Source organism: Anguilla anguilla, chromosome 4, assembly GCF_013347855.1.
Source record: "Anguilla anguilla isolate fAngAng1 chromosome 4, fAngAng1.pri, whole genome shotgun sequence".
Taxonomy (NCBI): domain Eukaryota; kingdom Metazoa; phylum Chordata; class Actinopteri; order Anguilliformes; family Anguillidae; genus Anguilla; species Anguilla anguilla.
Genome location: NC_049204.1, coordinates 19117609 through 19137379, shown reverse-complemented (window position 1 = coordinate 19137379; position 19771 = coordinate 19117609). Strand labels below are relative to the sequence as shown.

Genomic DNA, 19771 nt, shown 5'->3' with positions numbered 1-19771 from the left:
GGTGGTCGCTGGGTGTCGCCATAGAACGTATCTACGGATGTCGTAGTTTTTCCCAAGTTTCCTACCAAAATGACGGAACCGGAATTACAACTGTTGACCTAACGTTAGGTGGCCAGTTTCCTTTCTCGTACGGCAACAACTGGAAAAGTTTTGACAACTGTTTTGAATACACGCAATAAGTTTTCTTCGCGGCATATAACGTTACATTATTTTGTCCCGTATATTAGAGAAGACTGATGTGGATTTGTTGATGGATTCAAGATACAATATCCAGCGGAGAGGCGGCGGTGGGAGCATTAACAGCGGTCGCTCCATCGGAGGGTCCCCCGCTCTTACAGGAGCTCAGTCGCGCCGGAGGAAGATACCGCCCAGGCCGGCCGATTACAAACTGCAGATAATTATAATCGGCTCTCGTGGAGTAGGGAAAACAAGTCTGATGGAGAGATTCACCGATGATACGTTCTGCGAAGCATGCAAGTCCACCGTTGGTAAGGTCGGAATTAGAGAGTAGCAATAAATTAGCAATCTTGATGGACAAACACTATACCTGTAGCTAATTTTTCTTAACACGTTATTCAGTTTACACGGTTAAGCTAGTTTAGCACTTGCAAGTGAATAACTTTAACAATTTTGCTTTGATAAATTATTGCTATAACTTGCCAACAGTTAATACCGTTGTCTCTCAGAGGTAGTGCTAAATATGTCAAATACTTTTACAACCTGTTTTCTTAAACCTCAGGCGATGTAGCTAAATTTGCCCTCATTAATCTTTGACTACTGTATCATTGGCTGTAACATGCTGCATGTGTATAGGATGCGGAGATCACTACTAAAGTTAGTCTAGCCTGACTTCAATGTGTGTATGCCCTTCCATTGTTTGGAAGGGATGATGTGATTCACAGCTGACCTTGAAAAATAATTACATAGAAAAAAACATACGTTAATGTATGGTGGCTTTTGGAAATTAAGAGGTGATGTAACTATAACGGATGTTAACCCTCCAGGCTTTCAGTCCCTTATTTGTCCGTTCTCCCTTGCTTCCCTGGTCCTGTCTTTTATAGGAGTTGATTTTAAAATCAAAACTGTAGATTTGAGAGGGAAGAAGATAAGATTGCAGATCTGGTAAGTGAGCCAGTACTGGCTAGTGACCTCAGTTTTTTCTTTTTTTCTTTTTTTTACCTTGGACAGAGCACTACCTATGACTAACCCCAAGGGTCCAGCAGTATTGTGACTTTTCTATATGAATATATTGATGGAAAATATAAATTTAATGGAATATATTCAATATTTTGTGAAGAACCATTGCATTTGATCTTATGTATTCTGGAAATAAAACACTACATGGTTCAATTACAATTCACTTGATTATTATTTTACTATTGTTTTCACCCTATCACTTTATCAGATACCAGAAATGTATTCATTTACTTTTTTAAAAACAGTACTGTCACATAGCAATTGGTAATGCAGCGGGAATCCTGCCTTGGAGAATTAAGTCAGGAAGACTTAAGCGCATGTTATGTACTTGACTCAAAATCATATCAGCTTAAGTCTGTCTGAATATTGACTTTATATTGAATATGGGATATATCATCTGAATATCCTTAGAGGTAGAACACACCCTCCTGGGGTCCTGTAAAATAGAGTTAGCTCTGTCAAACATACCCTGTGGTTAAGCTGTGCTTTGTCATATATTACGGTACTTGTGATATTCTGATTGTTATTTATTCTGACCGAAGGAATGGAAGAATAATAATGAGTCATAATCATTCATAATCATTGTGACTGAGCCAATTGTATTATAGATGAAGTAACATCCAGTCCCTTCGGTAAGTTTATCTAGTGTTTTTTTTTCTTCAATGTGCATGTGCCAAATGAAATCCAGTTTATATTAGGTTGGGACTGGGAATGATACTTTAGCGTTATTAGTAAGTTTTTAATATTATCAGTATTGTCTGAGCTTCATATTGAGAAATATCAATATATTTAAATATCGCTGGACCCTTCTACTAAACCCACCCTCACTGGACTTAACTCTGCTCCCTAACATTAACTTGGCACACATTCCGTCTCAGCCTGTGCAAACACCGTAATATTAAAAAACACTCTTTCCAACAGCATTATCTTTGCACATGCTGTATGTTTTGTGTTTTCGTGATCAGAAGCCTGCTGCTGTGATGGATAATGACAGTTAAGATGGGATATTTAGCTTTTGACCCATAAGAAAGCAGACAAAGCTGTTTGAATAGATCAAGCTTTTTATTCTAAAAACTCTTGTTTATTGGGTTTTCTGTTACGGGTGTGGTGATTAACTTACAACGGGGTGCACAATTCCGGTCCTGCAGGACTGATCCGCCTGCTGGTTTTAGTTCCAACCAATTTCCTTAGTTTTAGTTTTCTGACAGTTCTATAAACAATGCTGGTTCACTCCTGTACTTGAGCATAGTATAATCTTTAGGATACACTTACAGGTGTAGGTGGCTCTTATACAAATCTCAAATCAAGATATGATTGAACTAATTAAATAATTAAGGGCAGAAATAATTATGGTAAAGAAAATCTGAAACAGATTGGCTCTTGTGCACCCGTGACCTACCTTTATTATGGCTGTTAGAATACTTGGACACACACTTGGTCAGACAGCCAAATTCCTACTGGCCTAATTGTTATTTACAGTTACCCTATATTTCAAATTTCAGATAGCATGCAATGCATGGGAGTAGATAGAAGTAGATCTACCCCCCCCCCCCCCCTATTTTTGGCTTGTGTGGTGTGGATATTCACCCAAATTTTTGTTTCCTGAAACCTTTTCAGAATGATGCATATATGCTGCATGCAAAATTAATGAGCATTCCTCTCACATAGCAAAGATTTACCCAACAGATTAGCAAGACAATAATGAGGTACTCCCATCCTAACTTCTTTCAAAGGAGGAAAAAACCTTTAAGGTGGTTGCTACAAAGCCTACAACTCCCTCTTCAGCAAGATGATCTTGCCGAAATATTGTAAGAATACTTCTCAGTGATCCAATCTTAAAAAGTTGTTAACTCTACACCTTGTGTTGAATGTGACTGGGAAAACCCAGACGTTTTGACATTCTTTTCTTTGTTTTTTAATCTATCCTATGGTATTTTACCTTTAAGTGGAAAAAAGTAAAAAGAAACAGCTGCAGGCTCAAATCTTTTTAAAGGTGGGTGATAGGTAGTTCTAAGTTGTGAGACGTTCCATCATAGAGTGATTCATCTCCTTCAGCATTTTAGAGGAATGCTTTGCCTGGGCGTGGCTAATTGAAATGTCATGCCTCCAGCTTGTGACTGTAGGCCTTGCCATTGTGAATGAGTGGTGTCTTTTTTCAGCTAAGTGATGTGCTGACAAAGCATTTTTCATCAGGCTAGCGGAGCCGTTAAGGCAAAAAACCAATTTTGTGTTGCAGTCCCAGCTGAGCTGCGCTTTACGAGGGGACCTCGCGTGAATTGCTGCAGTAAAAACGCCAACAAACAAATTAAAAGTGGATGTGAAATGTGTCACATTTGAAATGCTTCTGGGTCTGTAGCAGAATGAGGGCAGGTTGAAGTGACACTGAGGGCTCGAGTGCAGGTACAGCCACTGAGGTTGTCTCTGCTTCATGTCTTGAATGCTGGTGCATTCCTTTGTTTCATGATATCTAATGCGTTATAATACTTTTAGATTTGTAATGCAGTACTATACTTTCAGATTCTCTGAGTTTATATTTTCCACATAGTTTAAGTAATTGGGCACATTTTGAAAAAATTCTCTTCTCCAATGTTTATTAATGAGATGTGTGCTGCCTGAAAAATGGCTTGTGACAGAAGGTACAGTACACTGAACACTGAAAATGAAAATTGTGTGTAATTATCTGACATATATCTTTCTGACTTTTCGCATATCTGACATACCTTAGGTCCCAACAAACTTTGATATGTAGGGTTATACCTTACTAAATGAAAGTGGACATTTATGCATATTAAAAGGCTGTTCCTTCCTCCCATTATTTAACACCCCTTTAATGAGGTAAGAAACAGTACAATGCTTAGACCTGCATAACCACTGTGATTGGTGCAGAAGGCATGCTGTGGCAGAGATCACATATAAGAATGACTGTGCTGTGTTTGCTTCCATTAACATGTCAGCGTGTCCATCTACTAACCTCACCCCACTGCCTGCCACCCGCCCGCCAGCTGGACGGCTGCATCTGAATGCGTCTCACGTCCAAAGTATGTTACTCTCATCCCAGCATCCTCCGCTCCCACTCTGTCCTAACCCTATGCCATGTGACCACTCCTGCACACTCCTCGCAGCCTGCGAGAATCTTTCCGAAGCACGGCCTTGTGTGGCCAAGGTAAATGCAGCAACGCCCAAAAGAACCAAGCGGGCTATTAGGAGCATGTCACAAGCCAGCCAGTATCTCACTGGTTTGTGTCATGGCTTGTGGCATCGACTGAAGCCATGTTGTGACCTCACTGTCTCTCTTTAAATGAATTAAATTGGCTCTGTGAAGTTAATGGACTTGATAATTGACTGCAAGGGAGTGTGACTCTGTCTGCAGTCAAGAAGTCTCAAAACCTTCCAGCCATTTTCACTACCGTTCTTGTTCATAATGGTATCACAGAAATATAGTATTTTTTCTACCTGCTTCCTATAAGGGGAATGAAATGCTCAAATGTAGTGCACTGTACCATGTCAGTACTGTCTGGGAGTTTGTTTAATATGTAGGATGTATTGCACGGTGGTGGTGTGTTATGTATGCTGTGGGTCATCTGTACAGGGACACGGCAGGGCAGGAGAGGTTTAACAGCATCACCTCGGCCTACTACCGCGGCGCCAAGGGCATCGTGCTGGTGTATGACATCACCAAGCAGGAGACCTTCGACGACTTGCCAAAATGGATGAAAATGATTGACAAGGTACCGTCTGCAAGAGCCCTGAATGCTGATTCAACAGCAGGAGTTCCTTTTTGCATTACAGTGCTATTAATATTTAATGCGTTTCATTGAATCATTATTGTGCTTGTCATTATTTGATGCTAGAACGTGCGTGTTCAGCCCATGTAAAGCACGAGCATGGCGATATAGCTGACATTCTTTGGTGCCGTGACGGTGTTTGGTGCTTGTATTCGTGTCTTGATTCTATTAAAAATATCCATCGATCTGTGGACACAGCACCCAGAAGTCAGGTCGATGCTAATCTTGTTTTTCCAGCCTGTTGTAAATTTGAGGTGGCCTACAAACACAGCATTGTTGGATCGGCTGTAAAAATTGCAAGGCTTTTTATGACCTCATTTTTTCTTCCAGGCAGTTGTGACATGGGTGTGGGAAAAGCTGAAATCGTGTTGCGTGTTTAGTGGGTGTAGTGGTGCGCTGTCTGTACAGCTGGAACAGTAACGGGAGAATTGTGTTTTCTTTGTGTCTCTCCTCTCCTGTCTGTCTGTTTTCTCACAGTACGCCTCGGAAGATGCTGAGCTTTTGCTTGTTGGAAATAAGCTGGACTGTGAGACTGACAGAATAATAACTCGGCAGCAAGGTGAAAGAGTAAGTGATGGTTTTTGCTTGATGAATATAAAAGCAACGGCTGCCCCAGCTAAAAGTCCATGTCAGTCATACATCAGATGCATCCCAAACCGGAAAAGTCAAGTGCTAGCAAAGGATGGGACACAGTATAATGCGGGCTTTGCTCATTTCAGTACTAAGTATAAAATATATTTTGTCAAGTCCATTCGAAGAATGATGATCCTAACTGGTTTCATACACAATCCTAGTCAGGACACCATTCAAAGAGTCATTTACAGTTCAGTAACCAGAGCATGTACTACATTGAGTGTAATGAGAAACTATGAGAAAAGAACTGAGAAAATCATACAATCCTCTATTATAAGGAAATGTTGTTTTTTTTATTTGCAGTTTTCTTCACGGATATCTGGGATGCGGTTTTGTGAGGCGAGTGCCAAGGATAACTTTAATGTAGACGAGATATTCTTGAAACTGGTGGATGACATTCTGAGTAAGGTTGGTATGGTTGTCAGCTTTTTATGATTGAAGTTGAATAGAACTGTTTGTAGTCGTGTATCATGCTACGCTACATCAGTAACAGTGCTCCTGTGTCTGTAACCTTTGTCTGGGGTGGTACTTCATTATATTTTTTTAAATGTATATTATAGAGAACCAGTATGTGCATTTGTACAGTATGAATTATTACTTTTATTATTTTTGTAGTCAGCCTTGCATGTGGGTTTGCTGTGCATGGACTGCAGATGGCTGTACTGCTGGAGAGAAATTTGTGAAATATTGCTTTCTCAGCAGTCGACAGAATTGGAAGTCAAGTGTCAAATGAAAGAGATATTGCTATGCTATATATATATCGTTAACACTATCTATGCTTTATGGAGATGTACTTGCTAGTAAACACAAGGTCTCAGCATCCATAAATCCTAGATATGAATATTTTTAAATAATTTTGTATACATTCAGTTGAAGTAGTCAACTCAGCATGTGTGTGCATTTGGATATGTGGATATTTGCATATTGAGATGTTCCTTGATAAAAAATATATTGATGGTTTTATTTTGCTGTTTCACAGTGGTGTATTACGGAATGTTGTGTGATTCAAACTGCTCGTGCTGTTGTATGCATTGCATGGTGAAGTTGTGAATCTAAGTTGCATGTTGAAAATGGTGTTTTTCATGGTGGTGATGGGAATATAAGTTATACACACTGTACACACGTGCTGTGATGTGCACTGAAACCATCTGACGGCGGGCTGTGTCCGTGTTCCCGTGTTCCTGCAGATGCCTCTGGAGGTCCCCAGCAAGGCCTTGTCCAACAGCATCCTTTCACTGCAGCCGGAGCCAGAAGTGCCTCCAGAGCTCCCTCCCCCGCGAATGCGCTGCTGCTAGGCCCCCCCCCCCTCCATCGCCCCGCCCTGCACTCAGCCATTCTCACCAGCAGGGGGCAGCATGGACCTGGCCCGTTCGCCAGATACTCCCCAGCATTTCACCACGCCTGTTCCTCCAGAGCAGTACCACACTTCACACAGTGCCAGAATCACAAGCACACACATCACACGCTTCCTTTGCAGACTACCTCAAGTTCAGGACAAGTGACTTAGGTCCAGCAGGTGCCTTCAGGGTAGATATCCCACGCTGCCCTGCAGAATAAGGAAGCAGTGCCTTTTGGATGATTGGCTCCTTCCTTGGCTCCATTTGTCATTGTGGTGGGGCTACTAGGAAGTGGGGCTAGATTAAGCACTTCGATTCGTAGATGATCCCGTAAAGTAGTGCGCTCATACTTCATGAACACACTCCACTCTCTGATTTTTATATAGTGTGAACGCAAGGGGGATCATGTGACGGGACGAACGGCAAGTGTTGGTACAGTACACAGCCTTCCGTAGGTCTTACGTCATTTCTTATGTAATATTTTACATCAGGGTCACATAGTGTTCATGGAGGTCTGAAGTTTATATGAGTGTCTGGAATGCCCAAATCTCAAAAACAGGTGGTTAAATAAGGGGTGGGCATCTTTGCATTGTTCACTTATGGAGAAGGCCATGAAATGCTCTTTCTGAATAACTGAGTTATGATTCTCTCCTTTATGCATTTTTTTATCTTTAGCTGACTGAAAGGTGGGAGAGAAAAGGTTTTTTTGATCTGACTTGTTTTCATGAAAATCTCCTGGTTTTCATGAAATGGGGTTTGGGGTTAAAAGTGCCTGTGTCACTGTCAACGCTAAATTCTGTTTTATAACCAATACCACTGATAATCCTAAAACACTAAAACAAAACATATCTTTACACATTTCTGAAAAGAAGGATCTTTTTTTTCAACTGCACATGTTTTGAAAATGTTAATGCCATCCATCATTTGAAAGATGAGGACTTATGCTTCAGATATTTGCACTGAATGCTGGATTCCCATCACAATGACAAGAAAAACCAAGCAAAACATATCAATCACAGCACAGCGATTTCTCAGGTTCAATGGTTATGTCAAATCAACATCAGACAAAAACTGTTGGCATAATGGGCGTATGTGATTGAAAGCCAGGGACAGGGGGGTTAACGTACTTATCCCTGAATATAACAGATGAAGAGAATAAGACATTCTGGACTGAATGAAATATGAATACTGTTCTTGCCAGTCCCCTTGTTTACACAACATTTAAAAAAGTCAAATGTACAGAAATAATCATTAGATGCTTGACTGACTTGGGTCTCTTATTAAAAGGGAGCCATTGAAATATTTTACCTTGTGTATTCTTGGGGTCTAAAAGAGTGGTTTAAACATAATTTTGCAGAATACATTGAATTACAACTTGTTATTGACTGAGAAGTGGCATGAATACTTTTGTGTTTCTCATTTTTTGTGTGATATTTTGCACTACAATCAGTTTAACTGTTCATGGATGGGTTGAAGGTGGAAGGGTATAGTTTAAGGAGGAACATTGTATTGAGTCCAGTGTAGGATTTCACAGCACAAAAAACTAACGTGTTAATTTAGTTGTGACCATTGTCCTGGACCCTGAAGAGGCAAACAGAGTCAGACAGAGTCTGGACTTGTGTTCAGGTGTACTACAGGCATACAGAAATGCCTTTTTTTCCTTATTAGTATAATTGGAAACTTTAAAATACTGTTCAGACTCTCAGAGTTATCCCTCCCAAGACACTAAGCTTAGTATTGGTTAATGTTTATGGTATGCTACAAAAAGGGACATTAATTAGAACGCTAACATTTTAGAGCATAACATTGTAGATTTTCACCCACTCCAAGTACCCCCCTCTATAACTTATTTTCGTTTTTTGTGCCTTTTCATAGGGGAAAGTCCAGTAGTTTAACTTGCCATGTATTTTTGTGCGTTAATATATCTTTATTACAACTTTTTTTTTTTTTCCAAAATTGGGTGTAATATACTCGACGTTAGTGTTAGTTTAACACATAATTATGTGTTCTTGTTGGTATTGCCAATTTCCTATGGTTAAAATACCATTGTTGCAATCAATACTAGGCTATAGGTCTGCATTACTTTACTGACTAGAAACAGCCAGACTGTAGAGATACTGTAAATAACATGGAAGTTATTGGTGAGGTACTGGCAGAAGAGGTAGATAATGAATGTCATTTTTCTTAATGATTTCTGTTTTTTTAATCTGCTTTGTATGAAAACGGTATGACCTTGTCTGTATTGATCTTCAGCATTGGTCTCAGAGAGCAACCTTTTGAGTGAGCCACCATTGCTCTTTGTAAACACAAGGGCAACGTTGGGGTAATCAGTCACACAGTGAAACCAGTTTGATGTTCATGTATATTTGGAAACGAAAAGGAATTGGGATTTTTTTTTTGGGGGGGGGGTTCCGGGATTTTTTCCCAGAAGTCTTGACGAATTAATCTGTAAAATGAATAATTTGTGGCTGATCTTTTACTCCCACTAACAAGGGTCTGTAGTGCTCTTTAGGACTATAGAGCCCTGTTACTGAAATGATGGCCCTTGAGGACCAGGAACCTTTGGTTTTTCACCCTCCTTTTACCTTAGTCAGGTGTGACTACGGTCTGGCCAATCAGTAGCACTTATTGATCAAGCAATTGCCTGGTGGAAAAGAAAACCAGGGCTGGATTTGGATTCATGGGTGAGATTTGAGTATCCATGCTACAGAGGGACTTGATCAACTTTAAGATCTACAATGCTCTAGGTAGGATTAAAGCAGTGTTTAGGAACATTTTGTGGACAAACATGCCTGATTTTGTGAACTTGAAGTTCCAGCGGAAATGTTAGAGTAGATGGCATCTTCAGTTCTCTAACATGGCAAATGTTGGACCAACGGAACTAAGTAATCAGAAAAAGATATTTTGAAAGCTTAATGGTGTGACAAATCATGCTCATCACTAAAAGATTAAGACTTTAATATGGATTTTTGTTCCAGTTTTTACAGGAGTTTTTGTGTGTGTTTTTATATTGGTTGCATTGCTTTTCATCCCACTTGCACAGAGTGAATGTGTGCAATGAGAGTTGATGAAATGCAGAATAAGTATTAAAAGCAAAATGCCCTTTCAAGTATGGAGAAATAGCCTGTTAAATCAGTATGTTTATATTGCCCACTGAGGAAGGTTTTCAAAATTGCATGCATTGTTCAAGCAGTTATCATTTACTGTCTTTTTAAAATTTACTATAGTTTACAGAAGTGCATTGTAACGTGTTTTTAATAGAATAGATAAAATTGCAAATTGCATTGTACGATATACTAAACAGTTTTATGTTTTGAGTATGCTGGCATGTTTTAAGCAGGTTTGTGATATTTATAACATTCTCCAACTAATAAATTGCAAATAAAAATGTATATTTATTGCTCAGAAATTCCAATGTGAGCTGAAATGTATTTTTTGCATTGAGGTAATGCATACGTGCCATATATTTTCAATGCAGATATTTGCCAACAATGTTTCTGTATAGCCACTAGAGGTCAGTCTCTTCACAAATAATGCAAAATTCCAACATCCATAAGAGATTAGACCAATTGTCTTTATTGGTCACAGAATACAACAGCAATATCAAAGTATGTCTGTTTAATTTCTGCATATTTCAGCACAGTGCTAAGCAGCATGTTTGGATTTTGAGTTAAACCAATAGCTTTGAGGGAAAGGGTCAAGTAGTACTTCGTACTAATTGTGTACTGTGTGGTTAGCTTGTGTGTCCAAGATTTGATTTAACTGGTTGAATTCAGACTACTGCTATGTGCCTAGCCTAGTAGGAGTCATTAGTCTGGATGATGAGATAGTGATGATATTCTGTTACATGGTAGGTGTTATGTATCATGCTACAGTGGATTTGCCCCTGCAGTGATGAGCTGTCTAGACCAGGCAATACTGATCTTTGTAATAGTTGATGAGCTCATTGAAGACACATGTAACCCCCTGGGGTGAGCTATTTTTCATATGAGCCTGCTGTGTAGCTGTAAATATCGCAAGTTTGTATACAGGTCTGTGGAAAATTGTGCTAGCAACAATGGTGTTGACATGACTTCCATCTCATGTGCAATACCAAGGCACAAAACAGTGACATCCCTATCTTGTACATTACCACGAAATTAGTGTTATTCATGCCGTAACCTAGTGTGCTTTATTTTTACTGCTACATCTCTGGAACACTCATAAATATATTTACAGTTTTTGTTGGTCAGCATACAGTTATAATAGATCTCAGAGGTATTCCAACAGTACTGGCAGTAGCTTGTATTCCAGCCCGTTGTGACTTTTCTCTCTGTACAGAATTCATGCTGAAAATTTCATTTAATTGCAAAAGCGGCAAAAATACATTTCTGACATGACTTTGATGCAAAATGTCTGGCAGATGTGTATTATTTCTAACAGAATCCCAGCATTTTTATTTCACTATGTCAATTCACGTTTCATATGCACTAAATAAATGTCATGGTCTGTAAATTATTGATCAGAAAAATGTGGTGGTGTCTGACGAAGGTCATTTCCCGCACCTACTTATATTTATTCCCCAATCATTCATTTCAATTCACTGATGTGTCAATTCACAGATTAAAACCTGATATGATAATAGGTTCACAAATATTATGGATATATCTTACAAAGTATGTCGTAGTATTAGTTACTTTTCATCGTTGAAAAAAAAACATTCATTCACACCAAGTTAGAAAGGCATACTTATTAAAGGCTAATTAATTGGTAGGCAGTATGAAATATCAAGTTATTGCTTGTTAAAAGGGGGAACTATTTAATTAATCCGTTGGGTTGTACTGTCGTGTAGGCTCTTTGCTTCGAGTGGTAGGAGGATGCAGACAGCTCGTCACTCTTGTATGACTGATCTCGTTTGACCTGTGCGAGGGGTGTGTGAGCGTGTTTGTGAAAAGGGAGCGCATGCGCTACACGGAAACCACAGGCGTCAGAAGCAGGGACCGCAACGTTTGCAGATTTTACATGTCAGATCGAAGTAGAAGGGGGAAGATGGGCACTGATTTAGTCGGATAAAGAACGGGAATATGACATGGCGGTGTGGAAATATAATTAAAAACCTGGATTGTTTCAAATTGAAATCTCAGTCAAGGACGCTCGGAGATTGAAGGCGTGACTTGCATCAAATTGATAACAGAAGTTACATTAATTGCAGGGTTTCTTCAAGGGGAAAGAGAGAGAGAGAGAGAGAGAGAGAGCGAGCGCGGGGGGGATAGCCTACGGGTGAAAACAACGATCGGATGAAATTATCCATCGCTTAAACGTGAATCTACAAGAAAGGATGTGCGTAAATCCGACGTGATGAGAAATAAAACGAATGAACAGAACTGTATTGCCGATGCGATCCGTCGGTGTTATTTGTCTGAGTTGAGGATTGATCAGTTCCTCCATCACCCTCCCCATCTCGGTGTCTGTGGATAATGGAGAGTGCAAATGGCTCGAACGGCGAAATCAAGCAACATATCCATCAGCTGGAAAAGAAACGCCTAAACAGGGCACCTTCCCCTGCGAGACCTGTTCTGAAGGATATCCATTCCCGTGCGTCTGTCAAACCACCAGGAATAGCGCCTAAATCTCCCAAACTGTCGAGCAAACAGCAGCCGCCCGTAGGACTCCTGGCCACTCAAAGCCGCATTTCCCGGCGCCCAGTTTCTGGAACGAAAGAGAAGACCGCTACGACAAAAAGTAATGCCAAGTCTGTGGCGTCCAAAAAGGCATCTAAGGTCACCCAAAATGCAGCATGGGAACAGAAAGCCCCCAGCAAACAGGGCGACCCAAGTCCAAACGCAACCAAAGGGAAAAAGGGGAAAATTCCCCCTGTAGTGGAGTCACCTCGTAGTTCACATGGCCGAGCGTCTCCTGTCTGTGTGCCAACAGAAACCTGTCTCAGTAGGGTCAATCACACAGACAGCAGCTCGGATTTGTCCGATTGTCCATCAGAGCCACTGTCGGATGAACAAAGGCTTGTATTAGCTGCAAACAGCGATGCAGAATCTGGCACTGGCTCTGGGTCCAGCGACCGGGATCCACCGGCAGTTGAGAACCCACTGCAGGGCGCATCATCTCCCGAGCCCTCTGGAGGGTCTCAGCCCCTTCCTCGCATCGTCGAGCCATACACCATGTCAGCAGCAAAAGAAAGATTGTCGCCCGGTTTGCTCACACAAGGACATTGCAGCACAGAGGAACCACACGGGAAATCTAAATTGGATCTTAAACTGGGGAAGTCACTACCTGCACAATATGCACTCAAAGGAAAAAATGAGTCAATGGAAGAAGATTTGTTGAGGGAAATTGAAGACCTTCGTTCAGAAAACGACTACCTCAAGGTAACTAACAAGTTGGATTCGCTTTTATTTATGTATGTATTGATATTTTGCATCATAATTCCCATATGACTGGATTCAGAACTTTAATGAGCACGATGATGAGGTTATTGCAGAAACACGATGTGCAGGCTTCGATGCCGAAAAAAACTGCAAAAAAAAAAAACTGCACTTTAAAATTTAAGGATCAGTGACAGTTGCCTACGTGTATGACTCGTGAGGACTCATTTGTCTTGTTGAGACACGACTCGGCTTCACAGTTACATTTACTAGGCTATGTCAACCATTTATAGTAGCCTGTATAGCGAATGCCATGCCGAGGTGCCCTTTTCTCTGATTGTACTCGATAAAGCCTATATTGTTCTTGTCATATAGCGTTTTCGCTGACGCCGACACCTGTCACTTCTCCAAATGCTCCGGTTCAGTCCATGCGTAATTGTGTAGGATCAGCGTAACAGACCACGTCAGTAATGCTTTTGTTATTTTGTCCAGTGGCGATATAGTATGAATATTATGGCAGGTGATATTTGTACAGTATGTCTTATTTTAAAGCAAGTGGTAGTATTTCTATGCGCAAATAATTTCAGATCAAGTTCATTATCCAACAAAGAATCTGATAAAATGAAGTATAAAGACAATTCTTGAACAAGGATTTGTAAATACTGACAAGATGTAAATTTGATTTTTCTTTTGCTTACTTTTTACCTCTTGAGGCAGATGTGTAATTCATTTTGTGAATAGGTGATCACAGTTTTGCATTGATGGCACTGAGTAAGTATCTGTGCACTGAACACTTTCAAAAAAGACTGTTCCTGAAGTACAACATGTGCAGTGCACAAGTTATAAAGGAAAACAAAGGATCCAGTCAATAGTTTTTGGTGGCAGGTGCCATGTTTTCTTTTTGCAGGCCATAGATTAGGAGAGAGAAACTGTGCAAGGATGTTTGTGTCCACAAAGTTCTCTAGGTGCAAACTGTCCCTAACACGAAAGCTGTAGCCATCTAGCTGGATTGTGTGTTTATTATGCACAACCGATATTCATAACTGATATTTTTTTTTAGAGACATCATTGTTTTTGAGTGTGTGTATGTGTGTGTGGTGTATGATTTATTCTGATATCAATGAAGCCATCATTACACAATGGAGGTGAATGCCTGTCATGCCAGCTTAATTAATCAAAATGAACCGCACTGGGCCCTTGGCTGCTGTGGCCAGCTGGCATTAGAGAAACTGAACTGGTGGACAGGGAGGCACTGCCACGTTTCCCCTACGATGGTATCCTTTTCATCACTGCAGTGTACACATATTGCAGCATACACTACGTGGCCAAAAGTATGTGGACACCTGACATCCAACATCTCATCCACAATTATGGGCATTAATATGGAGTTGGTCCACCCTTTGCTGCTTTAACAACCTCCACTCTTCTGGGAAGGCTTTATACTAGATATTGGAGCATTGCTGCAGAGATTTGCTTCCATTCAATCAGCTAGAAGAACATTAGTAAGGTTGGGCACTGATTTGGCGATTAGACCTTGGTCACAGTTGGCTTTCCAAATGATCTCAAAGGTGTTGGATGGGGTTGAGGTCAGTGCTCTGTGCGGTCAAGTTCTTCCACACTGTTCTCGACAAAACCATTTCTATATGGACTTTGCTGTGTGCCCGGGGGCATTGTCATGCTGAAACAGGAAAAGGCCTTCCCCAAACTGTTGGGGAAGCACATCATTTTCTAGAATGTGATTGTATGCTGTAGCAATAGGATTTGCTTTCACTGGAAGGGCCTATCCAAAATCATGAAAAACAGCCCCAGAACAAGGGGTGTCCAGATTCTTTTGGTTATATAGTGTATCTACCATCTCAGAATTGGCTGTCACAGCTGTTCATTGTTATTTACATCCAAAACAGATTATACCGGTCTATGAATATCTGACTACCTTTTAGGAAAGTGAAATAAAAGTATTTGTTTTAAAAATGATATTTAAGACCTATCTAGGTTGTGATAGGAGAGCAATCAAGTGATATATTCTTTCAGTGTGAAACGGATGTAAATCACAGTACTTTTGTCATTTTTTTCAGCAGCGCATAATATTTTTCTTCTGTCATGGGGACAAGTGCATTAATTGGCTTTTTGGTGGCTCTTTAGACTGTGGCATTTGTTTTCACAATGGGGGCTGTTCCCTAAAGACTTACTACTCAACTACTCCCAGATGTAACAACGAGCACAATGGGAGGGGGTTCCAACCTCGTCTGTCTGCCAGCTGTGTCCCCGCTCTCCTCCCTCCCCTTAGAGGATGCGCCCTTGTTTCAGTTATACCCAATGCGCAGTAGACGGATCCTCACACATTGTGTGAAGCCCGAGAGCAGCTGAGCGCTCCAGACAAGTTATTTGCATCCTGATTCAATCAAAGTCTTGTAGGGAATTGATATGTCTCTGGGTCTAAGCACCTGGTAAAATTTCACAAAATGGAGTTCAGTGGTCCAGTAAATCAAATACTGTCGTATGGTGACAAGACTTCCTACACCTGTTTGTTTGTTTTGCTGTTGTAATCATTTTATCTATAGAGTGTGAGTGTGTGTGTGTGAACCCCAAGCTATATACACCCTCATAAAAAGAGGAACTGTGGTGCCTGACATTTTCTTTCTCAAAACATTTCTCAAAAACAAGAAGTGCTTAGTCGCATAGGTATTCATCTTGCCAGGTAAATAGCTTTTGGAATTGTAACTGATAGATCTACCCTTCATTTCCTTGGGTACTTCTGTCTTCACGCTCTTCCTCCATTCTCTTCATTTGTCCTTCCCTTTGAATGTCATTTCTTCCACTCTTCACTCCCCGCTTTTCTCCTTTCATCAGACCCCACATCCATCCTTTTCTTCCCTCAGCCGTCTGTCAAACGCCCCTTTCCAGCCTTTCACCGACCAGAGGGGCAAGTTAATGAACGGTTAGCCTAATCAAATGTCTGTGCAAAGCAGAAGGAAATGAATGATGTGCCTAAAGAAAAAAAGCCTAGCCAACTATGGGAGGGAACAGGCAGCTTTCAGGGCAACAGAGGTCAGACCAATGAGCAAAGAATGGGCCTTGGGCCCTTAATATGAAAAGCTGTACTATGTGTCCTCCTTGAAGTAGTAAGTGCTTAGGTTAGCAGGATAGCACCAATCACAACATAATTAATATCCAAATCCTAATGTAATTACTGGAGAATGTCAGCTGTGTTTGTCAAAGTATAAATTACATCAATCTGAATGTAGAACATGCGTTACAGTGCAAACTTTGTTTGAAATGAATTCTTATGATGTTTTGATGCGAAGCATCTTCAGGTTGACTTCAATTGTTTGATGCAAAAATTTCCTTGTATTCCTCTCTTTAAGAGAATAGTATTTTGGGTTATGTGAATTTTGTTTCCCATCCAGATTCAAGATTAATTATCCATCAAACTGCATTATTGGAGCAAAATGACATTTCCACAATGAGAAATGAGCTACCAGTTGTGTGTGGTGTATGAATAAAGACAGGATACAAAGATATATAATTGCAAAGTTTGCAAAGTCATTTCATTTAATTGTTCATGCGCTGTTGTAGAATGCCACTGGTTTGTGGAAAACCATTCTTTCTCTTTATATTTAAGCTGTGTATATACAGTCACAGCCACTTGTATAGGAAGTGCTAAGATATCATGAGAAATCAGAGCACTGCAGTAGGTTGCTACTAGTGGATGGAATTGAGACTCATTGTCCATTAGTGACAGTGTGAAATTATGATTTATGACTCTAGTAGGTTTAACTGCCGGTGTTTACTTGTGCTAGGGTGCTCAGTGGTAGAAAATTACCTGTCATTAGAACAGCAGTGAGGCTTTGAAAGTTATTTGCAAGGCATTGCTGTGTTAGCAATGGGATTTGAGTGGCATAGGCAGCATTATTTGATAATGGCGTGCAGCTGATGTAGTAGACTGGCCTGGTTGTGTGATGAAACTATGGCGCTAATGAGATCTATCTCTGCGGCCCTCTCCCAGGATGAGGTGGACGAGCTGCGGGCAGAGATGGAGGAGGTGCGGGACAGTTACCTGGAGGAGGAGGTGTACCAGCTGCAGGAGCTGCGGCGTGAGCTGGACCGCGCCAACAAGAACTGCCGCATCCTGCAGTACCGGCTGCGCAAGGCCGAGCAGAAGAGCCTGAAGGTGGCGCAGACGGGGCAGGTGGACGGGGAGCTGGTGCGCAACCTGGAGCAGGACCTGAAGGTCAGGGCATGCAGCATGTGTGGGTGTGGGTTTGCTCGCGCGCATGTGCTATTTGTGTTGTGTAAGTGCATGTGCTATGCGTGTTTGTATGTGTGTTAAGGTTTTAAGGTTTGTGTTTGTTATGTTAATGTCTGTGGATGCAGACATTTGCCATTGTGCAGGCGTCAGAGACACGATGGACACACATTGAAAATACGCTCTTCTGTGTGTGTGTGATGAACACGTGCGCTTTTGTGCAGGTTGCTAAAGACGTTTCTGTGAGGCTGCACAACGAGCTGGAGAACATGGAGGACAAGCGTACCCGAGCAGAGGACGAGAACGAGCTCCTCCGGCAGAAGATCATCGAGGTGGAGATCTCCAAGCAGGCACTGCACAATGAGCTGGAGAGGGTGAAGGAGGTAAGGAGGAGGCTGACGGGGTGTGCATCTCGCTGGTTGGGTGATAATAGGGTAAAAAATGCTGCTTGCCATCTGCCCCGACTGTTTGATGGGTTACAGTATTTCTGTCATGTGGCCTGTCAGGGCTGCTGGAGTGATGGCAATTATAGTGCTGCCTGGTGTTATCCAGTCATGGCCCCTCTGTGCTTGAACTGTTTCCACTGAAGAGGATAAAGGCAGGTTAGGTGTTATGTGTTGGTACCTCTTTGGTGGAAAAAAATGTATGAAGTAGTATTTGTGTTTGGTTTAAATATGATAAGTAAGCCTGTTCCAAGCTGTTTAAGTTTACATTTCTTTATTATTCTCTTTGTGAATTTACCTGGGCCCTTTGAACATCAGTGGCAAGTTTATTAAGAATTTCAGTATTCTAAATGGTGAGGGTAAAGTGAGAGGTTTGTGGTCTATTTCTCAGCTCTAACTGCAAAGCTGTTGTAAAACCTTTGTAAAGTTGATTTTGAGCATCTGGCATGAAAATGGTTAAATTTTTCATATTAGATGCAAAGTTTGAATGTGTTGTTTGCATTGGATGGCATTTAAAAAAAAGAAGTGTTCCAAGGTTGGATCAAATTGCTGTTGCTGGGATGCAGTCGTTAAGGGTTGTGTTGGGCATGCTGAATTTACATTGGAATACAAGGTGGCAAAACCGACTGCTGTAATTTGTAGGCCAGTGGAACTGGAGGCTTTTGTTTTCTGTTTCGACTTTGGCAGCATATCGTTCTGGCATTGGGATGCCAAAACATGAATGCCAAGCCAGGTTATGCCGTTTCACTTGAAATACTATAGCTATGGCGACATTGAAGTTTTAATGACCCAGCAAAGATTCAAGTTGAGAAACAAAAGTTGGTCTTCTAGAGGGATAAACTTTGACCATCTCTGCCACTGTGGAAGTACTATCCACTAGTACTGAGAAACTGCCGGTGTTCGGTGCTATCCTTCATGAGTTAGAACAATAGATGCCTGTGGAATGTTAAATCTATTTATATGTTTTGAGAGCCCGTCTGTAGGCTTTAGTAAAGAGGAGATGGTGCCACATTGGAGTATCCCATATGTTAGTCAGCGTGCAGTGCTTAAGCTGTCAAAAAAACATCTACTACACAATTATCAATGAGTCTTAGACTCCATCTGGTCCTCAGGGGCATGCCCCAGAAAAACAGCCTCCTACCTTGTACCCTGTACAAAAATAGCTCCTGGTTTTCTTTCTACTTTTCACAATTAAGACATCACGAATGCGTAACACTCTCGTGCTGTACTCCAATTTTCCACATTGTAATTTGCAGTGTCGAAACCAGTCTCTCGTAACTGGTTATTTCTGCATTTAATGAAGTGGCTTCAGTGAAATTTCTCATTCACATATCTTGGAGAATAATAGGGCAGCTCAGTGCTCTGTAATGAAGTGTTATATATTGTTTCTGAGGCTGCTGAGATTACACTGTGCCCTTGAATGGGTAAAGAATACCTTTGTGCTAATGCACATACATTAAATCTGCCATAGTGACATATTAGGAGGGAAAATGAGCCACAATCTCATAGTTTAATTCTGCTTTGTGTCCTAGTTCATGTCAACAAGCAAATGCTTTGCAGTTAGGCAAGCAGAACTGCCCTGAAAGGTTAATATGGCCAGCCATATTAAAGCTGCTGAATACTGGACTGCTCATCTATGTTGTTGCAACAGTCAGTTATTTCCATTTTTAAAATATCTGAAAGATCATACTGTACATCTGAATAATGAAACTGAGGGAAATTGAGATCGCAGAGGGACTTGAGGAAAGGCAGTCTCCATCTTCTTGCCTGG

At 41.0% G+C, this 19771-nt stretch overlaps 2 protein-coding genes across 2 annotated transcripts in view; both read left to right on the top strand.

Moving 5' to 3' along the window:
* The first annotated feature begins 57 nt into the window (after window positions 1–57).
* On the top strand, window positions 58–11451 carry LOC118224785 (ras-related protein Rab-12). The gene is made up of 6 exons (XM_035412492.1): window positions 58–488; window positions 1062–1122; window positions 4787–4925; window positions 5460–5549; window positions 5919–6023; window positions 6803–11451. Exons 1-6 carry the CDS (start codon window positions 251–253, stop codon window positions 6908–6910), a joined length of 741 nt encoding a protein of 246 aa, XP_035268383.1. The 5' UTR covers window positions 58–250; the 3' UTR covers window positions 6911–11451.
* A 380-nt stretch (window positions 11452–11831) lies between these two features.
* Window positions 11832–19771, top strand: part of LOC118224783 (microtubule cross-linking factor 1-like) — a 51317-nt gene continuing 43377 nt past the window's right edge. The window contains 3 exon segments of the mRNA XM_035412490.1: window positions 11832–13314; window positions 17318–17542; window positions 17782–17940. Coding sequence (XP_035268381.1) covers window positions 12409–13314; window positions 17318–17542; window positions 17782–17940 — 1290 coding nt within the window. The 5' untranslated portion in view covers window positions 11832–12408.